This window comes from Acomys minous (genome assembly GCF_964271855.1).
Source record: "Acomys minous genome assembly, chromosome: 7".
Classification (NCBI taxonomy): Eukaryota; Metazoa; Chordata; class Mammalia; order Rodentia; family Muridae; genus Acomys; species Acomys minous.
In genome coordinates, this window is record NC_140488.1 from 1520527 (window position 1) to 1547107 (window position 26581).

Consider the following 26581-nt stretch of genomic DNA (forward strand, 5'->3'; position numbering starts at 1 on the left):
AATGGCAGGGAACCGGTCATTAAAGAGAGACAGAGGGAAGAGTAAAGCCATTGTGGCTGGTACGTTCAGAACCTGGCAAAGGGGTGGAATAAGCCTCTCCTTACCAAGGCCCCCAACTCTCTCTAGGAGTTCAGGGAGGCCCCTTCTTCAAACAGGACTAGACAGGTCCGCTAAACACCTCGCCATTGGACATAGCCATCAACTGGTGCCGGAGGCTCCCCAGCTCGATGGCACCCAGGCCAAGCCCCGCCCTCATGTTCCCGCGCCGACTCCCGCGGCCCCCTGCCGCTCCCGCCCGCACCCAGCCTCTGCTTCTCCCGCGCGCGTGCGCCCCGTCCCCGCACACCTCCCCCCCGCTGCCACTGCGGGCGCGCGCGCGTTCCCGGCGTCCCAGGCAGGAGCTGGAGACCAGCGGCCGGCTGCCCGCCAGGCTCTGAGAGGGCGCCACGAGGCCGAGAAGCGGGACCCTGCGAGGCCACCGCTGGTGCTGGCCTGGCCGCCCCTCTGTCGGCCGGCCGGGCCACGGCGCCAAGCCCGGAGGCTGGGCTCCCGGGGCTGAAGGCCATGGGCGGGAGCCGGAGACGGCAGCGGCAACGGCAGCGGCAGCGGCCGGCCCCGCGGGCGGGGAGGCGTGTGGCCCACGGCCCCTGACGGCCCCGGCGGCCAGGCGCGCTCCCGCGCCTCCTTGGGGGGCCGTAGCCAGGCAACGCCCGGCGCTCCCGCCCATCCCCCGCCGCCCTTTTTTCCCTGGCTGGGTGCGAGGGAGCATGCCTGTGTCTGGCCTTGGCCAGCAAAGAGTTAAGTCGAGGGGCGTGGAGCTGTCTTCCTCTTGGGGGCGTGCCCCCCTCCCCCGCTAGGCGGCTCAGCCCCCCGCGGTAGGGTATGGCCCCGGGCCTGGGCCCGGGACCTGTGGTCCCACGCACCGGCCAGTGAAAAACGCCTTCCTCTTCCCGCTCTCCTCTTTCCCTCGCCGACCACCACCATGGGATGTAATATGTGCGTGGTCCAGAAACCGGAGGAGCAGTACAAAGTGATGCTTCAGGTAGGGCGCCTGAGCTACTGGGTCGAGGGGCGCAGCCCGGCCAAGGAAAACTGTAAACCCCAAGGGAAGGGCCAGGTGGAGTCGGAAAGACAGGTGTGGAAGGGCGGGACGGCTCGAAGAGGAAAAGGTAGGGGGCCAATCTCACCCTCAGATTATGGGTTGCTGGATGCTGGCGCCCTGTGGGAACCATCCAGGGATGGAAGGAAAGGGTGTTCGAGGCATGTCACCTGGTACTCGGAGTACATAAGGACCGCGAACCATGTGTCCAGATCAGCGGGTGGGAAGTTAGAACTCTGTCCCGGGACTGCGAGGTGCTCAAAGGCCCGCTCCGGATGGAGGTTGCATAGCAACGGCCTGAGTTCCCGGCACTTGATTCTCTGGTCGGACCCCGAACCAAAGAAGCTGCGGAGTGCCCGTGGGGCAGAGGGTGAATCCCGGTCCTGGCAGGCTAGACTCAAAACGTTCACAACCGAGCTGGATTTGGGTACCCAGTCTCACATCCACACTCTGGTCTGACCCAGTCATGACTGTCGACTCCAGTGCCTCGGGCATCTTTGGTGACGCCGGGATCAGTGGTCCCCACCACGCACTTTGCCTGTTTGCGTCCACTTTGGCCTGCTGGGCCTTGGGGACAAGGAGGGCGTTGAGAGCGACGCATGCAGAACGGGAGAAGACACCCTGCTGCATGCTCGCACCTTGAGCCAGCCCCTCAGCCACGAGTGGGGTTTCCTTGCCTGTGCGTGGCGTGACTACGTGAGTGCGTGCCTGTGCCCCGTCTGTGTGTGCGCGGAGGCTCGCCAGCCCTGCGCGTGTGTACTTTTTGTGTGCACCCTGCGAATTGTTTAGTGAAATGTGTCCCGGATGATATGCACTGTGACGCACTAGAGCTAAGAGAGATCAGAGAGTAGGGACCAAGAGGCGAAGTGGGCTCAGACAAGTGTGTTTAGGGACTTGTGCCTCAGCTATTGAGCTTGTTGGTTAGAACCAGGGAACAAGCGCGCACAGGTATTGGCTTGGGGAGAACCTGCAGGCTCTTGGATAAGAGAAGAAACTCCTTTCTAGGAACGTGGATGGAGTAGCAGGGGAGACGGTGTCAATTACAGTAGTGGGGTGGTATTGAGGTGGCTTCGGGAGTCCAGCCTTCTTCTCTATTAGCAATAATAGGAGGTAATGGATAAGAGAGGGTGGGCATGGAGTGCCAGGTTGGGGGAGGTCTTGTCCGAGCCTGCTGGCATTTCTGGTTTCCTCTACTTGACTCTATGTGGCCCTCAGCCAAACCTGCCCTGTTGTTTCTCCTCTCATGTTCCCACTCTTTGGGGCCTTCACCCGCCCGTTACCACTTCTAGTGGAATAAGACTCTGGAATTACCTAGCTTGGAACTGATAAAAGGGGTTAAGCAGACCCCATTGGATTTCAGAACCAAGGCTGCCTCCACTGAGGTGACCCTAGGTGGGAGAGTCCCTGCTGGACTTATTACTTAAAGAACTTACAGACTTACTTAAAGGCCTCTTGCAGAAAGATCGGGCCCTCAGCTAGGTGGCTGGCTAGAAGGGAGGCCACTACAGAGCAACCTTCATGTTCTGTGTTCAGCTCCCATGGGGTGCTGCGGCGGCTCTCTCCTTCTCCTTCTCCTCCTCCTTCTCCTTCTCCTCCTCCTTCTCCTTCTCCTCCTCCTCCTTCTCCTTCTCCTCCTCCTCCTTCTCCTTCTCCTCCTCCTCCTTCTCCTTCTTCTTCTCCTCCTCCTTCTCCTTCTTCTTCTCCTCCTCCTCCTCCTTCTCCTTCTCCTCCTCCTCCTTCTCCTTCTTCTTCTCCTCCTCCTCCTCCTTCTCCTTCTCCTCCTCCTCCTTCTCCTTCTCCTCCTCCTCCTTCTCCTTCTCCTCCTTCTCCTTCTCCTCCTTCTCCTTCTCCTTCTTCTTCTCCTCCTCCTCCTCCTCCTCCTTCTCCTTCTCCTTCTCCTCCTCCTTCCTTCTCCTTCCTCCTCCTCCTTTTCCAAGACTTCCAAGATGGGGGTTTCTTTGTGTAACAGCTCTGGCTGGCTGCCTCTTTGTAGACCAGGATGGCCTTGAACTCACAGTGATCCGCTTGCCTCTGCTGGGGTTAAAGGCGTGCACCACCACACCTGGCCAGGATGCTGCTTTAAAGTTTGAACACAAACTTTTATTTTGGGATTCTCCTTGGCACAATTAGTGACCAGATGGGTTTTAAAGGCAGAGCTATCCTTTCAAATTAAGTAAAAACAAAAGGAATGAATATAGGAACAATATATTGAAATCAGTGAAAGCTATTAGGTAGTTCAGGTGAGATCTTATGCAAGAGGGAAGTTCATAGGCCTCAAGGAGTTTCCCAGCAGAGCAGAAGGCAGCTTTCATCCTGAAAAACCCCGGCAGTTCTCAGTATCCCTTTTCTGCCTCCCGAGATCCTTAAACATGTGTGTTTCCCCCATATTGAGTGCCCTTCTCCCTGTCTCAAAGGGACTTTGTCCATGTTGACTCATGGCCTCACCAACCGTGACACATTAGGACTTAAAGGAAAATTATAGCTTTATTGACATAAAATTCACAGGCTATACAATGTATCTTTTCAAAGAGTACCATTCAGTGCTTTTGGCTATTGTAGATAATACTACAATGAATACTGGTATACAAATGTCTGAATCCCTGCTTTCAATTCTTTTGAGTAATACCTAAAAATGGAGTTGCTGGTAACTTAAAGTGTATAGGGGTTCCAGTTTCTCCACATGCTTGTCAACACTTTTAATTTCCTGGTGATAAAGTGGCATCTTTTGTGGGTTTTTTGTTTACTCAGATATAGTGTTAGGGATAGAAGCCAAGGACTGCTACATGCCAGGCAAGAGCTCTACCATGGAGCCATATCCCCTTGCTCTCACTGTGGATTTGCTCATTTGCGTATCTGGTGGCTAAGTGCTGCCAAGCACCTTTTTTTGTGCTTATTGTCCATTTACATATCCCATTTGCAGAAGGGTCTGTCTTAATGCTTTTATGATGGAGCATTCTAGGAAGTCTTGAACTTAAGAAGCAGCTGGTCCTTCAACTTTATCTCTTTTTAAGATTGTTTGGCTCTATTGGGTCCCTTGTTTCCATGTGGAGTTTGGGAACATCTTATTTTCTGAAAATAAACTGGGATTTGATGGGGTGGCATTGAGTCCATAGCTCAGATTGTAGAGTATTGCCTGCTTATTTGGGCCAAGGCTTTACTTCAAATATTTCCTTTGTTAAATATATGTTAGTACTTTATTATTTTTTTAAATTGTATATGAGTGTTCTGCCTGTATGAATGTGTATACATTAGATGGCCTGGTGTCCTAAAAGGCCTCAGAGGCCGTCAGAATCCCTGGGACTATAGAGACTCCTGGAACTGGCATTATACATATTTGTGAGCCATGTGGGTGCTGAGAACTGAAATTGGGTCCTCTGCAAGAGCAACCAATGCTCTTAACTGAAGAGCCATCTTTCTAGCCCAAGTCTTTTATTCTTTTTTAAGTTATTGTAAGTGGATTTTAAAAGCAGCCTACCTGTATCCCTGGCTAGTCTAGAACTTATTATGTAACAGGCTGAGCTTGAACTCATAACAGTTTGGCGTCAACTTCTCAAGTCCATGAGCCAGTATGCCAGGCTTGGAATTGTTTTCTAAATTTTATTTTTATCTTTCTCATTGCCTAGACATAAAAATACTTGTTTTTTAAAAAAGATGTATTTATTTATTATGTATACAGCATTCTGCCTGCACACCAGAAGAGGGCACCAGATCTCATTATAGATGGTTGTGAGCCACCATGTGGTTGCTGGGAATTAAACTCATGACCTTTGGAAGAGCAGCCAGTGCTCTTAACCTCTGAGCCATCTCTCTAGCCCTCTACTTGTTATTTTTTTAAGTGGCAGAGGGGGAACCTACTATCTTTCACAAGGTACACCCGTCCTCTATCACTGAGCTAACAACCCCAGTGTCTCCCAATGATTTACCCTGCTTAGTGGATTTTAAGGAATCGATATACTGTGATTATGTCCTTGGCAAATAGAAACAAACTTACTTATTCCCAATCTTGGTTCATTTTTCTACCAGTAAGGAGGAGGGTAGCTGGTTTTTTTTTTAATTAATACTTTATTTTTTGTGTATGGGTGTTTTGCCTGAATGTCTGCAGTATACGCATTCCCCTAGCTATCTATCAGATTCCCTGGAACTAGTGTTAGAGACAACTGTGAGTTACAGTGTGGGTGCTGAGACTCACATATGGGTCCTATGTAAGAGCAGCAAGTGCTTTAAACTGCTGAGCTATTTCTCCAGCCCGTACTCTTACTTATTTTTATTATTATTATTATTATTATTATTATTATTATTATTATTATTATTATACAGGGTCATACTCTGGAGTAGAGGCCTCAACCTCTTGATATTCCTGCGTCAGAATGTTGGCGTTCATAGGTGTGTACCACACACTGGGCTTAGCAGATTGAGGAAGCTCCCTCCCATCCCTGCTTTGGCAAAAATGTCTATAATGAGAGATTATAATTTTGTCAAATGCTTTTTCTGTCGATGCCGAGATGTAATTTTGTAATCTATTTGACTGATGAGATCTGTTACAGGCCCTTTACTGTAGTGTGCCAGAACTTCATGGCCATGTCTGTTATTTTGGTTGTGTCCTTTCAGCACACTGAATGGGGTGTGGCTGAATAGAGCAGGCTGAATGGGGCACAGGAGTGAGGATGCTTATGAAGTACAAGACTTGCTTCTGACCAAAAGGGAAATCACTGAATTTTAACAGGGTCAGTCTGCTTTGTCCTACTGCCCCAAGATTTTCTCTTTGATCATTTCTACACGTAGTTTTGTACTTACATTGTGTGCGTGAGGATGCACGTGTGGGGATCAGAGAACAGCTTTTAGGAGGTGGATTTTTTATCATACAGGTTCCTGGGATAGAAGGCAGATCCAGATCATCACTTAGGCCCTCCCACCCTCCCCTCCCCTCCTCAGGCAGCCTGGGATGGCCTTGAGCTCTGGATTTCCCCCTGCCTTTCTTTTTTCTTTTCTTTTTTTTCTTTTTAAGATAGGCCAGTCTGTAACACAGGCTTGCCTCAAATGTGTATGTGAGACTCATGCATCAGTGTCAAAGAGCAAACTATTATAGCCTATATGGTTTTGGGGACTGAACCTAGGCAAACGCTCTCTACCACTGTACTACATCCCTACCTTTTTGCCTGTCTATTCTGAAGACTATCAAATCTGTTGAAATAAATTGTGACACAAACATATCAGCAGTTGCAGGGCAACTGGGGCAGCAGGGCCATCCAGACCCTTAGTTATGACACAAATCACCATTGTGTCTGTTGCGTTGATTTTGCAGGTATGTGGACATAATATACAAAACTTGTTTTATGCCAGGTGTGCTGGCACACGCCTTTAACCCCAGCACTCAGGGAGTCAGATGGCAGTGAGTTTGAGGAGCCTGGTCTACATACAAATTGAGTCCAGGACAGCCAAGGCTACACAGAGAAACTGTCTTAAAAACAACAACAAACAAAAAGAAAGAAAGAAAAAGAAAAGAAGGAAAGAAAGATGAAAACCAACCTATTTCCCTTTATATACCATATACAGGCATCCCTCACTCAGTAAACTTCAAAACTCAGAACTTCCTGTTTACACATGTACACCCCAGCTCCTGGAGTTATGGGGTATCTCCATGGTCTATTCCTCCATCAGGTTGATGTGGTAGCAGGTAAGAGCAGTTGTGCCTCCAACCCTAATTTCCCCACTTGCTATGTATGAGTGAATGAGCACTTGTTGCTGCAGCCCATTCGGGTGATCCCTAAGACATAGAACAGGACCTGTTCGACATCTAGTGACAGAAGACTGTCTTACCTACCTTATTCTGAGAGTTTCTCTAATGTGAAAGAAAACGGAGCAGGGTGAGTTAGGAGAGGGACAGGGATAACAGCAGAGGCCTAAGTTGTCATTTTGCACAGAAGGAACAGGCTAAGAAGTTGCAGGACTAAATACCTTCCTTCGCATAGTGCATTCTGTCCCATCTTCACTGTACTGTTTGGAGCAGATAACATCACTCTGCTTATGGCTAGCTATGGACCTTGCCGTTGCTCTGCCAGGCCAACAGGAGGTGGTGGGAGCTTTGGCTCTCGGCCACTAATATTTATTGGGCACAGGAAAACTGAACGAATACCCAAAGGACATGGTCTCGGGAAGTTGGCTATTGACCTAATAGGGCATTCCTTCTTCCTGTCTGCTTCTCTGGCAGGACTACAGAATTGTGGAGGGGCAACTGGCCTCTGGCAAGGCAGTGGGGGTGGGGTAGGGAATGGGGGGCAATCTCTGCCAACTCTGAGCCAGCATTACTCACACCGCTGCTTTGGAGAAGGCAGATGCTGGAGCCTGGTCTGATTTTTAAAGGAGTTTTTGTGGTGGAGTCTTGTAATTCCCTTTCTCTCAATGCACAGCCCCCTCCTTTACTCGGGGAGAAGCTTGTTCAAATGTAAATCCAGATTAAGAGAGGTAGTGGGTGGGATGAGGTGGCTGTTTGTTTCCGGAGTTTGCATTTCTTTCTCACGAGCTAGGAGCAAGGTTGCTTTCCTGATGAGGTGAGGGACTTCACATAGGAATTTGGGAGAAGGTCAGTGAAAGAAGCCTCAAGTTACATCAGTATCAGTGGGGAAGTCGGGTGCTTTTACACATAAATGGTAAGACCTTACCGCAGACCTATTAATTTACAAAACCAGGACCAGCAGAGGGCATTGCCTAAATCAGGCCTTAAAAGGCACAGTGTGGGGCTGGAGAGATGGCTTAGAGGTTAAGAGCACTGGCTGCTCTCCCAGAGGTCCTGAGTTCAATTCCCAGCAACCACATGGTGGCTCACAACCATCTGTAATGAGACCTGGTGCCCTCTTTAGGTGAGCAGGCCCATATGCAGGCAGAGCACTCACTGTATACATAATAAATAAATCTTTAAAAGAAAAAGGTCTCTTGCAGATGCCTTCCAGCCCTGGAGAGATGGATAGAAAGGATAGAAAGGATGAGTACAGAGAGATTGGGAGTGGTGAACAGCCACACCCTCTCCCAGATTGGCAGATATGGGGGAATGTGTGCTGTGCTCATGCTAGAAAATAAGGTGTTTCATAGCCACCAATGGAATAACTCACTTACACAAGAGTCAGCCCCCTGTTCCTGTGAATAAGAGAAAGTGCATCTTATGCCAAGCATAGTGGTACACACGTGTAGCCCCAAGATTGCAGAGGCAGAAGGATTCATGATATGACTCTTGTTGCAAACAATGGGCACCTTATAAGGGAGCGGTCCGCAGCCACTACCTTGACTATGTGCTGAAGTTGGAGCAGAAGGGCCAGGTGGGATCTGTTGTAAAATACAGATAAGGTGAGTGGAGTGATAGTTTGGGGGTTTCAACTGCTTCTGCAAACATGGGAGTAAGTGAGAGCAGGTGTACGTTGTGGAAAGATCTAGATAAAGGAAACATGCAGGTATTTATCTTCTTGGAAGTTGACAATTTTTGAAACCCAGAGTTAGGAAAACATACATGGGAACTTCTGTTGGGGATAACCCAGAACGTTGAGGCCCTGCTGTGTTCCTTTGTTGTTTGTTTGTTTTTGTTTTTGTTTTTTCTCACTTTGTTGATCTGCTCACTTCGACATCCCAGTAACATCAGTGTGGGCTTGGGAAGCTACATCCAGGCTATTTCCTGTATACTCCAGAGAGCAGAACTGAGAGCCAGCAGGTCGGTGGGAACTGGAGGCTAACTTCAGGTTTCTTTTCTTCCCCAGCCTCAGACTCCTCATCTGAAAAGTGGGGTAAGCCACCTGATTGTGGCACCTGGGTTCCTTAGAAATGATGTAGTTTCACCAGCTACCCCTTGCGTTTTATCCATGAGTGCAAAGGACCATTTCTCTAGCCAAATAGGAAGTCTCAGGCCTTGCAGGATATCCCAAGGTAGGGCTCTTTTCTTTTGGCTCCACCTCTACCTTACATTTCTGAAGACCCAGACTAGCAGGAAGGCATCCCAGCCCAGAGCGCAGCGAGGTCAGGCTGAATAACATACAACACAAGAGATGGCGTCCTGTGGGGCTGCACTCACCCGCACCAGGAAGGCAGATGCAGGGAAGGTGCTGGGGACCTCCGTGTGCCTGCCTGCTCTTCCCCCGCCGCCGCTGCCAGGATCTCTTTGTCTGCAGCTTCGGAACCAGAAGGCGGGGCGAGTGCTCCCGCCTCCCCCACCCCTCCGGCTTTTCTGCTGCTGCTGCTGCCTAGCCCTTCCCCGTCTCCGGCTTTAGGAAATTTTTTTTTTCCTTAAGTAATCCTCATCAGCATTTGCCCCATCACACAAAGTGGCCCCCAAACCTGCAAAACCAAAACCAACTAAAGGGAGCAGGTGCCCTGAGTTGCCCTCATCCATCTTCAAAAGCTTCCAAAGAAGGCTATGCCTATTCAGACTGAGCTTTATGGTCTGTCTCGCCCTGTCAATTTCTTCTTCATCTATCTTGCGCCCCTCCCAAGTCTGGTTTCTTGCCCTTGATTTTCTCTCTTGATGACTTTGGAGCTCTATTCTCTTTTCAAGCACTCAATGTAAAAGTGCCCCAAAGGCCTCTACTCCCTTGTCTATTTCATGGCTGCCTCCTCCTGATCTCAAATCAAGAACCATTTGCAATTAATTAAATTCAGTAATAGGTGTAGTGACGCTGGCCTTTAATCCCAACACTATGAGTTTTTGGCCAGCCTGGTCTGCATAGTCAGTTCCAAAACAGCCAGAGACCCTGTCTAAAAACAAAAAAACGAAAACAAACAACCCAGCAACAATGCTTACAGGCTACTCAAGTTAGGGGCTCTTGTTTTCTAAGTAGGTGTAATGGGGCGCTGGAGTCGTTTGTGGGTGTCAGGACTTTCAAGCTGCAACGAAGGAAACCCAGCTCCATGTGGTGCCCCTTCCTGTAATCTCAGGATTTAAATGGCACAAGAGGAACCAGAATTTAAAAATATCTGCTATGGAGAGAGTATGTGTTAAATAAGATTCTGTCTGGGGGGGAAAAGATCCTGTCTGAAAACAAGGAAACAAGCATTTCCATTTTCAGTTAAGCCTAGGCCTGGAGTTGTCCCTCAGCCTTCCTTTCTTTTGTAAGGACATCCCTGGTCTCTGTGGATATCTGCAAAGCTTTCACTTTTATTGTGGTAAAATACACATAATGTAAAATGTGCTATTAGTGACTTTTCATCTATTCACAGTGTTCATTCCAGAGAAAACTGAGAGCCATTAAACTGCCACTCCCCACTTCCCTTCCTTCAGCTCCTGGCAACCATTACACTGGTCTCTGTCCCCATGGATTTGCCTGACAGAGATGCTCCATCTAAATGGAATGCCATACGACATGTGCCTTTTGTGTTTAATATAAACCATTTGTAAAGTCCATCCATATTTGGATACATCTCAGCAGTTCATCTTTCCATCCTGTATAGAACAATAATCCACTTTGCATGGATCACAACATATTTATCTGTGGGTCTTATGTACTCAGGGGACCCCAGCTGACTTGGAGTCACATGTGCCCCCTCCCATCACCTTCCAGTTGTACTATTTGTTTTCGTTGTTTTGTAAGATTTATTTATTTATTATTACATATACAGTGCTCTTCCTGCATGTGTGCCTGCAGGCCAGAAGAGGGCACCAGATCTCATTGTACGTGGTTGCTGGGAATTGAACTCAGGACCTCTGGAAGAGCACTCAGTGCTCCTAACCTCTGAGCCACCTCTCCAGCCCCACTCTTTTGTTGTTTGTTTGTTTGTTTTCGAAACAGGGTTTCTCTGTGTAGCCTTGGCTGTCCTGGACTCACTTTGTAGACCAGGCTGCCCTGGAACTCACAACGATCCGCCTGCCTCTGCCTCCCGGGTGCTGGGATTAAAGGTGTGCGCCACCACGCCTGGCTTCTTTTGGTTTTTAAAGACAGGGTTTCTCTGGCTGTCTTGCAACTCTGTAGACCTCAAACTTAGAGATCTACCTGCCTCTGCCTCCCAAGTGCTGGGGTTAATTATAATCCCACCACTGCCTTGCTCACCTATACTCTTGAGCATGGAGTGGCACTGGGTTCCAAGCCCTCTACCTCCACAGAGAAGCAGCTGCCACTAGTCTGTCTTTTCAAGTTTTCTTTCTTTCTTTCTTTTCTTTTTTTTAGTCTAGGGTGGGAGTAGAACTCTTCCCCATCTTCCAGAGGTGTTTCCAGGAAACGTCAGTGCCCAGTTTGGGGTCCTCATTCATCCTCCATTCACAAAGCAGGCACCCACCCATAATTTCAGCCTTGGGAAGATGGAGACAGGAGGACAAAGAGTTCAAATGTTCAAGGCTAGCCTCTACTACCAAGACCCTGTCTTAAAATTAAAAAAAGAAAGTTTCAGGTAATTTGAACCTGAAATAAAATAATAGTACTGGGTTATGCAGATAGCTGTGTAGTATCATATATAGATGCACTAAACATTTCTTGGTTGTATATTTAATTAGGTCAAATTTTTTTTCATTTTTTAAAAATTTATTTTTCATATATACACAGTGTATTTGCATGCATGCACACCAGATGAGGGCACCAGTTCTCATTACAGATGGTTGTGAGCCACCATGTGGTTGCTGGGAATTGAACTCAGGACCTCTGGAAGAGCAGCCAGTGCTCTTAACCTCTGAGCCATCTCTCCAGCTCCCCTTTTTCTTTCTTTCTTTTTTTTTTCTCTTTCTTTTTTTGAGACAGGGTCTCACTATATACTTCTGGCTGGCCTGGAACTCAGGCTGTCTTTGAATTTACAGAGATCTGCCTGCCTCTGCCTTCCAAATGCTTAAACTAAATGCATGTATTACTATGTTCATCTTGGTTGTATATTTAAAAAGTGGGTAATTTTGTCTTAGGTGTATTCTACCATAATAACACTGTTATAAATATCCTTGCAATTAAATTTGAAAATGTCTTTTCTCATACTTTGAGGTAGAATTCTGTTGCCTGTGTGTTTGGAGGGGAAACTGAGGTAGGCTGGAGTGAGGAGTGCCCAGTGCCATGATGGCTGGTGATGGCCACTGTGCTGGGACCCTATCCCAGCCGAAGGTTCCAAATTCAGCAACAAATTAGGAAATGAGCAGACCTGAATGCTGAAGAGGAAACAAATTCAGGGAATGGTGTCCCGGGGTGGCAATTGCTGGGGACTTAGGGTTAAGTACAATTTTTTTTTTCTTGAGACAGGGTCTCTCTGTGTATCCCTGGCTGTCCTGGACTCACTTTGTAGACCAGGCTGGCCTCAAACTCACAGTGATCCACCTGCCTCTGCCTCCTGAGTGCTGGGATTCCAGGCACACCTGGCTTAAATACAGATCTTGAGATGTTCCATATCCTCTGTGTGGTGCTTTGAGTGCTTCTATTGTTTCAAAAAGCACAAGAGCAATGGTTCTAGTGCAGGATGAAGGACCAACTGGTGTGAACAACCCTGTAACTTGTAGTTGACTGCAAACACTCTGCATAAACAATGGCCAGCACAGGCCTTGTGGGATGCCAGTTGTACTGGCAATTGCAGCGGGTTAGAGGTATAAGAAGGCTTGGGAGATTAAAGTAGTCTTCCGGATTGTTACAAAGGCAAGTTGTACTTGATAACGGAGCAATTTTATTTGTTTTCTGACAATAGTCTGCTTAGTAAGTGCCACTTTTCTAATACTCGAAACAAAGTGAATTCCTCCAAAGGAGATACAGGCATTCATTTGATGAAGAAAAAAAATTTTTAACCCCCCTCTCTCCCCAGTAATGGAGATGCTATTAGGCAGTTGATCTGTTACTAAGCTACATTCCCAGCCCTGAAACTTTCTGGTGTTGGCTTATTTATTTATTTATTTTGAGATAGAATCTCATGTATTTCAGGTTGCCATCAAACTCTCTACACAGGATTTTGTGTGTGTGTGTGTGTGTGTGTGTGTGTGTGTGTGTGTCTGTAACTCCACTGCCAGGGCTCTGTAGACCAGGTTGGCCTCAAACTCACAGAGATCCACACACCTCTGCCTCACCAGTGGGGGACCAATATGTTGTGGTTAATTTAGAAGTATGGCCTAATGTTTATTATTAACCCTATAATTATTATTAGGGCAGTATCTTTTTTCTTTTTTGGTTTTTCGAGACAGGGTTTCTCTGTGTAACCTTGGCTGTCCTGGACTCACTCTGTAGACCAGGCTGGCCTCGAACTCACAGTGATCTGTCTGCCTCTGCCTCCCGAGTGCTGGGATTAAAGGTGTGCGCCACCATGCCCAGCAATGGCGGTATTTTCTAACCCACTAGCAATCAATAAAGACACCTGTTATATTTTAAAATAGCCTTAGTTAACCAAGGGCAGGGCAGATATTAATCCCCTAAACTACCTCCCATATTGCGCCAGGTGTCCCATACCCTGCCCCACTCCCATGCCATCTGCTATTAATAATTTCTATCAAGCTACCTCCTATCCATAATCCTAAATAATTGTTAATTTTCATCATCTAGGTCAAATCCTTCATCCATGCCAGCCATGTGTTTCTTCTCCACCTAACCCATGGCATGGCCTTCCTTCCTCTCCTCCCTTCTTGTCTCCTCTTCCCCTCTTCCAGTCTCTCTGCTTCTTTTCCCAAGAACCCCTCTGTGTGACCAGCCTGGGAACCTTAGCCACGTCTATCCCATTTACCCTGCTCGGGTGTGTTGGCTTTTTATTGGCCAAATACAAATAAGTTCTTAGGCAAAGTTACAAACATTTTGGGGTATGTGAGTCTGCTAATTGGGCAGCAACTAGACCAAATCTCAACAGGGTTTCTCTGTGTAGCCCTGGCTATTCTGTAATCTAGGCTGGCCTCAAAGTCACAGAGATCTGCCTGTCTCTGCATCCCTGGGTGCTAGGATTATAGGTCATAACCCCAGCTCCTGCTTTTTTTTTTTCTACACAGGGTTTCTCTCTGTGTAGCCCTGGTTGTCCTGGGCTCGATTTGTAGACCAGGCTGGCCTTGAGCTCACAGAGATCCACCTGCCTCTGCCTCCCGAGTGCTGGGATTAAAAGCATGCACCATCACGCCTGGCATTGCTTTTTTCCCCCCCAAATGAAGGTGTTTGTGGCAGATCTGAAAGCACCCGTGCACTACCCTCGGTATTCCCCTCTCCTCTCTCCCAGAAGGATTCTGTGCAGTGATTTTCATGGAGAGTTTCTTCTATTGCTGATGCCTTTAAGAAGTAGGTGTGAGTGCTCACTTTGGCAGCACATATCCTAATATTGGACCGATACACAGATTAGCATAGTCCCTGCGCAAGGATGACATGCAGATTCGGGAAGCGTTCCATATTTTTAAGATACAAGTGAGAGGATAACAATTGGGATGTAATCTGAATAAATAATTTATAAAAGAAAAAATAGAAACAAACAAAAAAGATGTGGATGTGAATCAGATGGTGGTGTGTACCTGTAATCGTAGCACTTGTTAAGATTTGCGAGGCCAGCCTAAGTAATTTAGTGAGATTATGTCTTGACTCCCCAGCAAAAAGAAACACACAGAAATGCACAGCTCCTGCCTGTGGACTTCTACTGATCAGCAATTTGCTTGTCTGCTGTGGCCTGGATGTAAATTCTCTTAGTCCACAGCACACATGCTCTTGTCTGGAATGTGCTTTTAGTTGGTGCATACATGCTCTTCATGGTTTGCTGTTCCCTGTTCCAAGGATCCTAAGAGACATCCTTCTCACCTAGCACTGGACTGCTTTGGGCCAACTTTCCCCAAATAGCCTTGCTGCTGTTCTGCCAGTTTTCATCTTTGGAGTGTCCGCTTTTCCTACACCTCAGATGCACTGTTCACTCACTGCTAAGGCAGGGTGTTTGCCTTGCCCCAATTACATCTCTGGTCTATTTTGTTTTGTTTGTTGGAGCTTGTATTGGGTGATAGCAAGCGTTATGTGATTACAGGGGGCATCCTGAGTGTCTCATAGATTAGTTCTAGCATTTGAACTGTCTTAGTTCAGGTTTTTATTGTTGTGAGGGGGCACCACAACCATAGCAACTCTTTTTTTTTTTTTTGAAGATTTATTTTGTACAGTGTCCTGCCTGCATGTACACCTGCCTGCCAGAAGAGGGCATCAGATCTCCCCATGTGGTTGCTGGGGAATTGAACTCAGGACTTTTGGAAGAGCAGCCAGTGCTCTTAACCACTGAGCCATCTCTCCAGGCCCCACAGCAACTCTTATAAAGGAAAACATTTCATTGGGGCTGGCTTACAGTTTAGAGGTTGAGTCCATTGGGATCATTGTGGGGAACATGGTGATGTGCAGGCATTTGTGGTGATAGAGTATAGCTAAGATCCGCAGGAGCAGCAGGAGACCGCCACACTAGTCCTAGCTTGAGCATGTAAGACCTCAAAGCCTGCCTCCGCAGTGACACTCTTCCTCCAACAAGACCACACCTCCTAATAGTGCCACTCCCTATAAGCCAAGCGTTCAAACACAGGAATCTATTCTTCCTTCCTTCCTTCCTTCCTTCCTTTCTTCCTTTCTTCCTTCTTTCCTCCTCCTTCTCTTCAAACAGGCCTTTTCTGTGTAGCCCTGCAGCCTGTGGTGCTCGAGGGGAGGCTGGTGGAAGCCAGACTGCATCTCCATGCCGTTGTTGCTCAGCTCTGAGCCTTGTGCATGCTGAGCTACACCCCTAGGCCAGAACGCTTTTCACAGAACAGCGCTCTGAAGGTTAGAGGTGCCCATAACTGTTGGGGACAGGCAAGATAAGAGCTGTCCCATGCCTGGCCCTGCACTGCTGTGCACAGTGCCTCATGTATTTCTATCCTACTAGGAGCTGGAAGGAGTTCTTGTCACGGTTTCTCTCTGTCCTGTGTACCTTCACTAGTTATTGAGAATCATAAGACCTGAAGAGGAAGAGGGAGAGGAGTCCAAGGGGTATGGCCACCACTTGGGCCAAGAGAGCCCTCTGGCCTGTCAGAGGCAGTCTTTCTGATGGCTCCTTTTCTGAGGTGCTAAGACTGTGTTCCCCGCCCCCACCTGCCTGCCCTGCAAGCTCTTCCCAGTGCCTGGGCCTGGTTTCCATAGTAACGCTGCTGCTGGGTAACTTAATGATTCCAGGGAGAAAGGCATTCCTGCAGTTCTGTGTCACCTGAACATCCCACCCTATGCTAGTGCCCTGGGATTTTCAGGGTAACTCCTTCCACACAGAAATCCACAGATCATCTCTGACATCTTCTGCTTCTTTGTTTCCACTTAAGAGTAGTGATGAGCTAGCAGATGTTACAAAACAAAAGTAAGTAGTGAGCTGGAACACCGGCTGCTTTTTTATGGTGTTAAATGCTCTTTCTACTCTAGCCCATTTCGAGCCACTAATATGAGCCACTATGGAGCAGAGTGAAGAAATGTGCAAAGCACACACTATCAAATGTTTACTTACAGACACACAGAATGGAAATAATGCCAAGCACACAGACTACAGCAAAGTGTAGTGAACAATTAGAGAGCCAGAAGGCTCCGTCTTTATTGCCTTTGTCTGTATTTATTTATTTATTTATTTATTGAGACAGGGTTTCTCTGTGTAGCCCTGGCTGTCCTGGATTCTTTTTGTAGACCAAGCTGGCCTCAAACTCACAGTGATTCACCTGTCTTTGCCTTCCCAGTGCTGGGATTATAGGTGTGCACCACCACGTCTAACTTAATGTCTGTGGGTTTTTTGTTTTTGTTTATTTGTTTGTTTGTTTGTTTGTTTGTTTGTTGGAGACAGGGTTTTTCTGTGTGGCATTAGCTGTTCTGGACTCACTCTGTAGACCAGGTTGGCCTCAAACTCAGGTCAATCCACCTGCCTCTGCCTCCGAGTGCTGGGATTAAAGGCTGTGCTGGCAACGCCCGGCCCTTCATGTCTGTTTTTAACAGCTGCTCCAGCCACTGCTGTGAGGACCATTCGTCGCATCATTTTCAGAGGCCTTTCCTGACACACACCTTGCTGGTGTCCTATGCATAGCTGCTTCCTTAGCCTGCCTGGCTAACTGGCCTCTATATGAGTCAGGACTGATCTGTAATTCCCCCCAAAGAGGAAACTAACCTTGAAGTCCTGATCCCTGTGCTCCTGAGTGCTGAGTGTGTTTCCACATCCAGCTCCATCTAATTTTTAAAAAATATACTTGCCTAGAAAATGCCTTTCTGCTGGGTGTGGTGACACACACCTGTAATCCCAGCACTCGGGAGGCAGAGAGGTAGACGGGTCTCTGAGAGTTCATGGCCAGCCTGGTCTACATAGCGAGTCAAGGACAGCCAAGGCTGCACAGAGAAACCCTGTCTCAAAAAAATGTCTCTCCTGAGAGAGGGCAGTTTGCCTGAACATGTTTCAATAACTCTACTTCAAGAAAGACTTAATCTAGTGTGTATAATTCATCACAGTAGATTACACAGACACACGAAAGATACCCCAAATTGACCTTTGCTATAGTCTTTATAGCAAAAAACTGGAAATGGCCTTCTTGCTATGCAGTAGAGTTTGAAGGATCTACTCCTACCTTATCATACACACAGAAAAAACTGAAAATATGCCCAGAGGGCCACAGCATTACATATACATCTGAAATCACAAGCAGTGTTGGTTTTCTATAGTTTTAAAATATTTCACAATGGTCTGGTGTTTCTCTTATATTTAGACAAAATGCAATTTTTGTTTTGTTTTGTTTTTTGGGGCCTTGGTTTTTTTGAGACAGGGCCTCGTGTATTCCAGGTTGACATCAAACTCTTGCGGTACAGTCAGGCAGATCTCTGTGAGTTCACGGCCAGCCTGGTCGACATAGTGAGTCCCAAGACACCCAGGGCTACATAAAGACCCTGTCTCAAAAACAGAAACAAACAAACAAACAAAAACTTTTTACAAAGGAAGTTCATGGGAGAAAGGAGACAGAGGAAACAAACTGTTATCTATAAGGGCGTGATGAACTAGCATAGGGATGTATGGGCTACATGGCTCAGGGAGGGGTTGATGCTGTGGGTCCATGATACAGGATCTTTACAGATACTCACGACTACGCTTTCTTGAGCTGCATGGAGCCACAGCCATAGCTAGGGGTGTCCTCTCTAATCCCTTCCAAGTGCTCTCCCCCTTGTTCTATCCTAAGAAAACTAGCCTTCTCGTCTGTTTTTTTTTTCTTTCTTTCTTTCCTCCTTCCTCCTTTTCTGTCTGACAGCGTCTCTTGTAACCCATGCTGGTTTGTGATATAACTAAGGATGACTTCGAACTCCTGATCCTTCTGCTTCTGCCTCCTATTTCTGTCTTGTATTAAAAGCACAAGCCACTATACCCAGCTCTTATTTTTGGGGGTAGGGCAGGATTTAGAGTTCTGCTATGTATGTCAGGCTGGCTTCAGATTCACAGTGATCCTCCCCAGCCTCCAAGTGTCACCTCTATTTTTGGCCCATCACTTTCTTTGCAGCTCCTCAAGGATGCTGCCTACCTCCCTTCAAGGTGGGGGTAATCTCTGGCTCCATGTTCATCCCAGTGGACACCAATCGGTATGCTCTTGCTCAATCCAGAAAAGGTTTTTCAGTAACTGCCATCTCCAGAAACTGCTTCCTGCTTCTTTTGCTGGCCTTTGACAGGTGCCCGGTTTGCTTGTTATACCCCTTTGCTTTTCCTTCCTTTCCTCCCTCTCTGTCTTTCTCTGAGTCTCTGTGTCTGTCTCTCTGTCTCTCTCTCTCTTTGTCTGTCTGTCTGTCTGTCTGTCTGTCTGTCTGTCTGTCTCTCTCTCTCTCTCTCTCTCTCTCTCTCTCTCTCTCTCTCTCCTTCCTTCTTTGTCTTATATCGAAGGAAGACCAGAATGGTAAAGCTCCATGTGCCCCGTAAGTTAGCAGATTCTGGCTAGACTGAGATCAGCCTTCTGCCCAGGGCTGCTTGCTCGACACCCAGCTGAGGCTGCCAACCTGCTTGCCCACCCGGGGTCCTTGCCTACCCAGGAACTCAGCCTGCCCACCACTCCACTCTTCCTTCCCAGGCGTGCATCTGCCTTAGGCACCCTCCCTTGCTCCTCATTCTGGACTCAACTTGTTCACCTGAGCCTCAGTTTCCTCATCTGCTCAACAAAGGCGACGCCTGTGTCTCCCTTAAAGTTGCTAGGATTTTGAATTTGGGGGGGGAGTCACTTTAAGGGGCTCTGCAAGTGCCCAGGAAATTGTGCTGGCCTTGTGAGATCCACCATTTGGCACCTCTTTTAGGACACTTGTAATTCCAAACCTTTTTGTGTGTGTCAGGAGGCCGGCTGTCTTCAGCAAGTCAGCTGTCATCAGAAGGAACAGCCCATCTCTTGCACATTTTGCTGTTTTCTCCATTGCCCCTTCCCTGTGTTTGTGGTTTTGCTGAACTTGGCCATCCTCTGGCCCTTGTGTTAGGTGGCACAAATTGACACTAAGTCTGGCTAGTTTGTCTCAGTAATCATCAAGGGACTCTAGGATCTTTTAGATGGCCTCAGTGCTGCCAGAAGAGAGGCGAACTCTGAAGGGAGGGAGGATCAGAGAGCTTTGGATGGCTCCTGGTGGAGGAGGGATGTTTAGAGCTGATGGCAGAACTTTCAGACCCTGTACAGATACTCAGTCACCTGGCTTTAAGGAACTTAAAGCAATACACACAGAGACATCTGGATTGGAGACTGACAAATGAGGTCTGCCTGGGAAGGAGGGCACCAGGGGTCGCCAGGACTATGGGTAGAGAGCCACGATCTTTGGTTGAACAGGTCTGGGTGCTGGTTAGCAGCTCAGGGTCCTGCTGGCCTTCACCTCCAGAGGGGAGCAGTCAGCTCTTGAAGGTTCTCACAGAGGCATATCTCTGCCACAGGTGAACGGGAAGGAGCTCTCCAAGCTGTCTCAGGAGCAAACCCTAGAGGCCCTGCGTGCCTCCAAGGAGCCCCTGGTGATCCAGGTGCTGAGACGCAGCCCCCGTCTGCGGGGGGACAGCTCCTGCCATGACCTTCAGCTGGTGGACAGTGGCACTCAGACCGACATCACCTTCGAGCATATCATGGCGCTAGGCAAGCTGCGCCCGCCCACCCCACCCATGGGCATCTTGGAGCCGTACGTCCTCTCTGAGCTGTGAGTTGCCCTCAGGAGGGCCTGGGCCCTGCCTCCAGAGAGGACATGCCACCGGGGGCAGCTGTCCCCATGCGACCCACAGGCGGCTTGCTGCAGCTCTAGCCATGGTGGGGGAGACCCAACACAGCTGCCACTCTTGGGCAGGAAGCAGGCTCTTTGACCTCTAGAGCTGACCATGGCACGCGGGCTCAGAAACCTCCACGCCTCTGGCCTCAGGCTTGGCACCAGCTCGCGGAAAGGCGGAGGGAAAGCCTACATGCCCGGGACTTGGCTGCTCCTCCATCCTCTTTCCTCTTCTGCTGCTCATCGTCTCTGCCTCCTCACAAGCATCTCTCCTTGAATCTTCTTGCATCCCTTATCTGTCCCATTCTTCTACCTGCTTTGAATTTCCTCCATCTCTTCGGCTTCTTTCTTTGGCCCTCTCAGAAGAAGGGCCTTTCATCCTGGCCTGGTGGCCCATGACCATGTGAGCAGCACTGACTCATTCTGCTAATCCCACGGTGGCCTGCAGGGAGGTGTCCTGGGAATCCTTTTGTTCGAAGAAGTAGTTAGGCCGTAGAATAGTAAGAAGTCAGCCTTAACTTTGGGGCAAGGCGGGTAACTCCTTCCTGGAGGCAGAAGAGTGCTGCTTTTCAGAAGGCCTGGGTAACTCCTGAGGGTTCTGCATGACTGGGTACAGTGTCAGGCAGCATGAGTAGTGACGTCAGCCCCTGGTCTGGGAGCTGGGATGGGGAGAGTTAGCTGTGCCTGCCTAGGTCCTTAGGATGGACCCCTGTGAGCTCTTTTTTGAGGAGCATTCCCAATCCTTCTGCAGCATTTGTGTAGATCAGAGAGAATATTTCTAGAGGCAGAAACTTGGCTACCTTCTAGAGAGTACATCTAGAACAGAATTTCTTTGCTTACTACACTGGGACTGGCCAGCTTGGAGCTGGGGCTAGGGTGCCAAAGAAGCAGATGCCCCATCTGACCCCCCCTTCTCCTGGGCAGCCCCCCCATCAGCCATGAGTATTATGACCCAGCGGAGTTCATGGAGGGCGGCCCGCAGGAGGCAGAGCGAATGGACGAGCTGGAGTACGAGGTGAGCCTAGTGGCTGCCCTGGTCGGCCTGGCTGGCTGGAATCTCCAGCCAGCAGGAGTCTGCGTAGGCCCACTTTCTGCAGCTCTGCCCAGGCTTGGCTCCTGCTGCCCCCTGGTGGCTGGGCCTCATGACCCTTCCCAGTAGAGAGCAGCCTGAGTCAGGGAGGGTGTGGGTGAGGTGGTGTGTTCCTTCTGTCTGTGCTGGTAACTCTGTGTCCCACGCATGTCTGTGTGCTGTGTGTCCTGTACATCTTGTGTTTTGGGCGTTTCCTGGTAGGGAAACCACTGAACACTCGCACCATTTAGGATGGTAAGAGACGGGAGCCCTCAAAGGCAGGGGCTGCATACTCGGTTCAGGTAACTGAAACAGAAGGCAAGGGGATGCAGGGGTGAGGGTCTGGACCAAGGCTGCAACGAAGTCTGCCGGCATCCCTGCTCCTACACTTTTCTTTACATCTCTACTTCCTCCCCTACTCCTGTGGCAGGAGGTGGAGCTATGTAAAAACAGCCACCAAGACAAGCTGGGCCTGATGGTGTGCTACCGCACAGATGAGGAGGAGGACCTAGGCATCTACGTTGGAGAGGTATGGAGACGTGCTGTGGCAGGCTATGGCACACAGAGCCCAGCGCTGTCCCAGCCCAGCTCGCTGGTCTTTCCACAAAACCTGTCCGAGACTTAGGGCTGCTCAGAGATTTTAATTACCCCTTAAGTGTCACAGTAGGCTGTGGGTGTCAAGGCCAAGGTGGCCATGGCTTCAGTCTAGGGAGACAGTCCTGCTGTACCCAGATGTCACAGATGTCCACCTCCCCCCTTTTTGCCCAATTGCCTTTCCTTTGGCAGATGTCTATGTACCCTGCAGCTCTCCACTAGCACTATCCTCCTAACCCTACCCACCCCACAGCCCAGAGCGTCCCACACTTGACATAGTTTCCTTACAAAGAAACATCCAAGCACATGCCAGTGCCGAGCCCTCCCCACCACCACCACCCACAAAAGAAAAGGAAAAAACCTCTGAGCTAGGTGGAGTAAATAGCTCATGCCTCTGCACTCCCAGCACTTGGTAGGGTAAGGAATTGACGGTCATCCTTGGCTACCTAGTGAGTTCAAGGTTAGCCTGAGTTGCAGGAGACTCTATTTCAAAAACAAGGCAAGTCTGGTATGGCTACTCAGAAGCACCTAGAAGGCAAAGGCAGGTAGATTTCTGTGAGCTTGAGGTTAGTTAGAGGTATGTATTGACACTTTTAAAAGGGTGTGTGTGGGTGTGGGTGTGGGTGTTCTGGAAGGATGATTTTTACTGCTCTTCCAGAGGACCTGAGTTCAATTCCTAGAACTCACATAGGATGTCTCACAACCACCTTCAGCTCCAGGGGATCCAACTTGTTCTCCTGGACTCCACCAGTACCTACACTCTCCTGTGCATATACATGTAAAAAAAAAAAACCAGCAAAAATAAAATAAGTCTTCAATAAAGTTGGGGTATAGCTCAGTGGTAAAATGCTTTCCTAGCACTCGCAAGGCTTAGTCAGCTCCTTAGCATGGTCACTCTGCTTTACCCAAGCCGAGGGAGCAAAGTGCCCGGGCCACTGTCCCCCCACTCCCTGCTGCTCACTCCGAGGTGAAGTGGGAAAGTAAGCAAGCCTGACATCTTCCCTGGGAGCATCCCAAGCTGAGGCTAAGCCCAACACATGCACACACGCTGAGAAGGACACCATAGGTGCCCAAGTCCCCAAGATGCATGTGTCCTGCAGGTAAATCCCAACAGCATTGCAGCCAAAGACGGCCGGATCCGTGAGGGAGACAGAATCATCCAGGTGAGCACTCAAAGTCAGGCTGCCGTGCCTGCCCTGCGGCCCTGCCCCCTCCTCAACCAACCCATTCCTAGATCTTTTCTGCTGAGAACCTGGCCTTCTACCCTGGAACCTACCGTGTTTGGAACCTGGCCACATCTCATCTCTCTGTTCTGCTCAACTGGCCTGAGTGGTCCCCATGTACCAGTCAGCACCTCCCTTCCCTGTTCTCCGTCCACTACTACCCCATTCTCTGAGCACACACGTGCTCTGGCACATGCCCTTTCCCGTGCTGCACTCTGCATATTATCTATGCCTTCCCAGAGGTCAGGAGCCTGTCCCTAGCACAGCCAGAGGCTCCCACTAGCACTCCTGTTGATTGTCTTCTGGATCTCTACAGATTAATGGAATGGATGTCCAGAACCGAGAGGAGGCGGTGGCCATCCTGAGCCAGGAGGAGAACACCAACATCTCCCTGCTGGTGGCCCGGCCCGAGAGCCAGGTGTGTCTGTTCATCTGACAGGGTGACACAGGGCCCCTTGTGGGCTTTCTGTCTTGAAAGCTGGTGGTCTGCTTGACTGCGCTGAGAGAATGGGGCCTAGGGCAAAGTGGAGGGACATTGGGGAGGGTTCTAAAGTGTCGCCTAGCTCATGTCTGTCTCTGCAGCTAGCAAAGCGGTGGAAAGACAGTGACAGAGATGACTTCCTAGATGACTTTGGGTCTGAGAATGAAGGAGATTCCCGTACCCGGAAGCTGAAGTTGCCCCCTGTCCAGCAGGTGAGGAAGGAGGAAAGCCTGCTAAATGGGCAGAGAAAGAGGGAGGGAGAAGAAAGGGACTGTAGCTGTTCATGCTCTCCCAGCCTGGGCCAGAGAGGAATAAGCCATGAACCTCTTTCTAGTCTTCTTGCAGCACACTTGTCTGTGGGAACCTAACTGTGTTTGTCCATTTCTGTCCCAGGCTGGAAATGATGAGAAGGGAGCTCCTGATGGGGGCCCAGGCTTGAGCAACAGCCAGGAGCTGGACAGCGGGGTGGGCCGGACTGATGAGAGTACCCGCAACGAAGAGAGCTCTGAACATGACCTGCTGGGGGATGAGCCCCTCAGCACCACCAACACCCCTGGAAGCCTGCGCAAGTTCGGCCTACAAGGGGATGCTCTGCAGAGCAGGGACTTCCACTTCAGCATGGACTCTCTTCTAGCGGAAGGGGCGGGGCTAGGAGGGGCCGACCTGCCTGGGCTCACAGATGAGGAGTATGAACGCTACCGGGAGTTGCTGGAGATCAAGTGCCACCTGGAAAATGGTAACCAGCTGGGCATCTTCTTCTCCCGGGCCTCCAGTGGCAACAGTGCCCTAGATGTCAACCGCAATGAGAGCTTAGGCCACGAGATGGCCATGCTGGAGGAGGAGCTTCGGCACCTAGAGTTTAAGTGTCGCAACATCTTGCGGGCACAGAAGATGCAGCAGTTGCGGGAGCGCTGTATGAAGGCCTGGCTGCTGGAGGAGGAGAGCCTCTATGACCTGGCAGCCAGTGAGCCCAAAAAGCATGAGCTGTCTGATATCTCTGAACTGCCAGAGAAATCAGACAAGGACAGCACCAGCGCCTACAACACTGGGGAGAGCTGCCGCAGCACTCCACTGTTCGTGGAGCCTCTGCCCGAAAGCCCCCTGAAGAGATCTGCTGCTGGCAACTCCAATTTGAACCGGACCCCTTCTGGCCCTCCTGTCACCACCCATCCTAAGGGGGCTCCTTCACCAGGTAGCCCTGCTAAGTTCCGATCACTCTCTCGGGATCCCGAGGTGGGCCGGAGGCAGCACACAGAAGAGCGTGTCCGCCGCAGCACCAAGCCAGGTGCTGCTCTGGAGCGAGTGGGCCCTGAAGGCAGCCCTTACCTCTCCAGGCGCCATCGCGGCCAGGAGAGTGAGCACTATCACAGCTGTGTGCAGTTGGCCCCACCACGCACCCTGGAGGATCTGAGCCATGGCTCCTTGAGCTTGGCTAGCGGTCCTCGGGTGGGAGGGGTAGTGGCTGCAGCTGGCGAAGCACCCCGCATGGAGTGGAAGGTGAAGGTGCGAAGTGATGGGACCCGCTATGTGGCCAAGCGGCCGGTGCGAGATCGACTGCTGAAGGCCAGGGCCCTGAAGATCCGAGAGGAACGCAGCGGTATGACCACTGATGATGATGCAGTAAGCGAGATGAAGATGGGCCGCTACTGGAGCAAGGAAGAAAGAAAGCAACACTTGATCCGAGCACGGGAGCAACGGAAGCGGCGTGAATTCATGATGCAGAGCCGTCTGGAGTGTCTAAGGGAGCAGCAGAATGGTGACAGCAAGCCTGAGCTCAATATCATTGCGCTGAGCCACCGAAAGACCATGAAGAAGCGAAACAAGAAGATCCTGGACAACTGGATTACCATCCAGGAGATGCTGGCCCACGGTGCCCGCTCAGCTGATGGAAAAAGGATCTACAACCCTCTGCTCTCTGTCACCACTGTTTGAGCTGCCCCAGCAGGAGCCCAGCCCAGGCCTAGAGAGCCTGACCCTCACCCTCCCTTAGAATCTAGTGTGTGTCTATGTGTGTGCTTGCACGCTGTGCTCATGCACACTATCTGTATATGTATGTGTGCACAGGACTTTGGTAATAGAAAGCCCCAAGAAGGGACACTTCTCTTCCACTTACTTCCTTCTCCCCAATAAAGTATGCCAACAGCCTGCATAGAGGACCTACCCATAAAGGGCACCTTTATGTCTGTGCATGTGTGCACACACATGGTGTTCTTGCTATGTTCTTGGAGACAGGGAAGGCAGTGTAGAGAGGTGAGGTGGACTATCCTAAGCACAAGAGAATGCCCAGCTTCATGCTGAGCACAGCCTCTCCCCACTTCTAGGAGCCGCAGTTATTTGTAGAAAAGGCAATTTTGTGGTTTTTCTCCTTTTCTGTGCTTGCCAATAGTTGTTTTCTGTTTTGTGGACCTGCTCTGGGGGCTGGCAGCTCCTTTAGGCAGCCTGACAAAGGTGGACCCCACTGAGTGCTGGCTGGGAAGGAGGTTGGGGGGAGGAAAAGAGGGAGGGTTGGGGGAGGGAAAGGAAAGGGAAGGGGAAGAATAGAAAGCAGCTGTCCTGTTAGCCTCTTCTGAGGGGTGGCAGGGAGGCTCTGCCTTGGCTTGCCAGGCTTATCCATGGGGCCCACCTCTCTCCCCAGTGACTGAAGGAGAGTGACATCACAGGGATTGTGGGCAGTGTCCATCCAAAAAGAATTCGCTGGCTCCTGGCCTATGCCATCTGGAGCAGAGCCACTCTTCTCAGTGGCCTGAGCAAGGAGGGCCAAACCCATTGAGCAAGAGGGAAGACCTCGCCTAGCCTAGAGATCATCTGGCGGGAGTTGGGAGGTCTGGACCCAGTAAAAGGAAGGCAGGCTGAGTGGGACGCCTAGAACCTCTTAGGGGTGACGCAACTCTCAAATGGGCCACTTGTTTGGTGCCTCTCAGGCTCGATGAAGCTCATATTGGAGGCCACAGGATGCCCTTGCTCCCCACCTACATCCCAAGAATAAAGCAAGCTGTCTTTTTAACTCTA

General features: G+C 49.7%; 1 protein-coding gene across 5 annotated transcripts; it reads left to right on the forward strand.

The window, feature by feature from the left end:
* The first annotated feature begins 354 nt into the window (after positions 1 to 354).
* Positions 355 to 26581, forward strand: PDZD4 (PDZ domain containing 4). Of its 5 annotated transcripts, XM_084790958.1 has the most exons (8): positions 357 to 1042; positions 19889 to 20142; positions 21130 to 21220; positions 21705 to 21803; positions 22969 to 23031; positions 23408 to 23509; positions 23674 to 23784; positions 23966 to 26581. In XM_084790958.1, the coding sequence occupies exons 1-8, from the start codon at positions 983 to 985 to the stop codon at positions 25502 to 25504; spliced, it is 2319 nt and encodes a 772-aa protein (XP_084647084.1). In that variant the 5' UTR covers positions 357 to 982; the 3' UTR covers positions 25505 to 26581. The 5 variants fall into 5 exon arrangements, with proteins under 5 accessions (XP_084647085.1, XP_084647084.1, XP_084647087.1 ...); XM_084790959.1 differs by lacking the exon at positions 22969 to 23031 and having other exon boundaries at positions 355 to 1042; XM_084790960.1 differs by lacking the exons at positions 357 to 1042; positions 19889 to 20142 and adding an exon at positions 20174 to 20608.

Bases quoted from the DNA above. Each gene is read 5' to 3' on its own strand.
- PDZD4 (XM_084790958.1), top strand. From the start codon at position 983: ATGGGATGTAATATGTGCGTGGTCCAGAAACCGGAGGAGCAGTACAAA. The intron at 1,043-19,888 runs GTAGGGCGCCTG...TCTCTGCCACAG, and splicing joins AGTACAAAGTGATGCTTCAG to GTGAACGGGAAGGAGCTCTC. The intron at 23,510-23,673 runs GTGTGTCTGTTC...CTGTCTCTGCAG, and splicing joins TGGCCCGGCCCGAGAGCCAG to CTAGCAAAGCGGTGGAAAGA.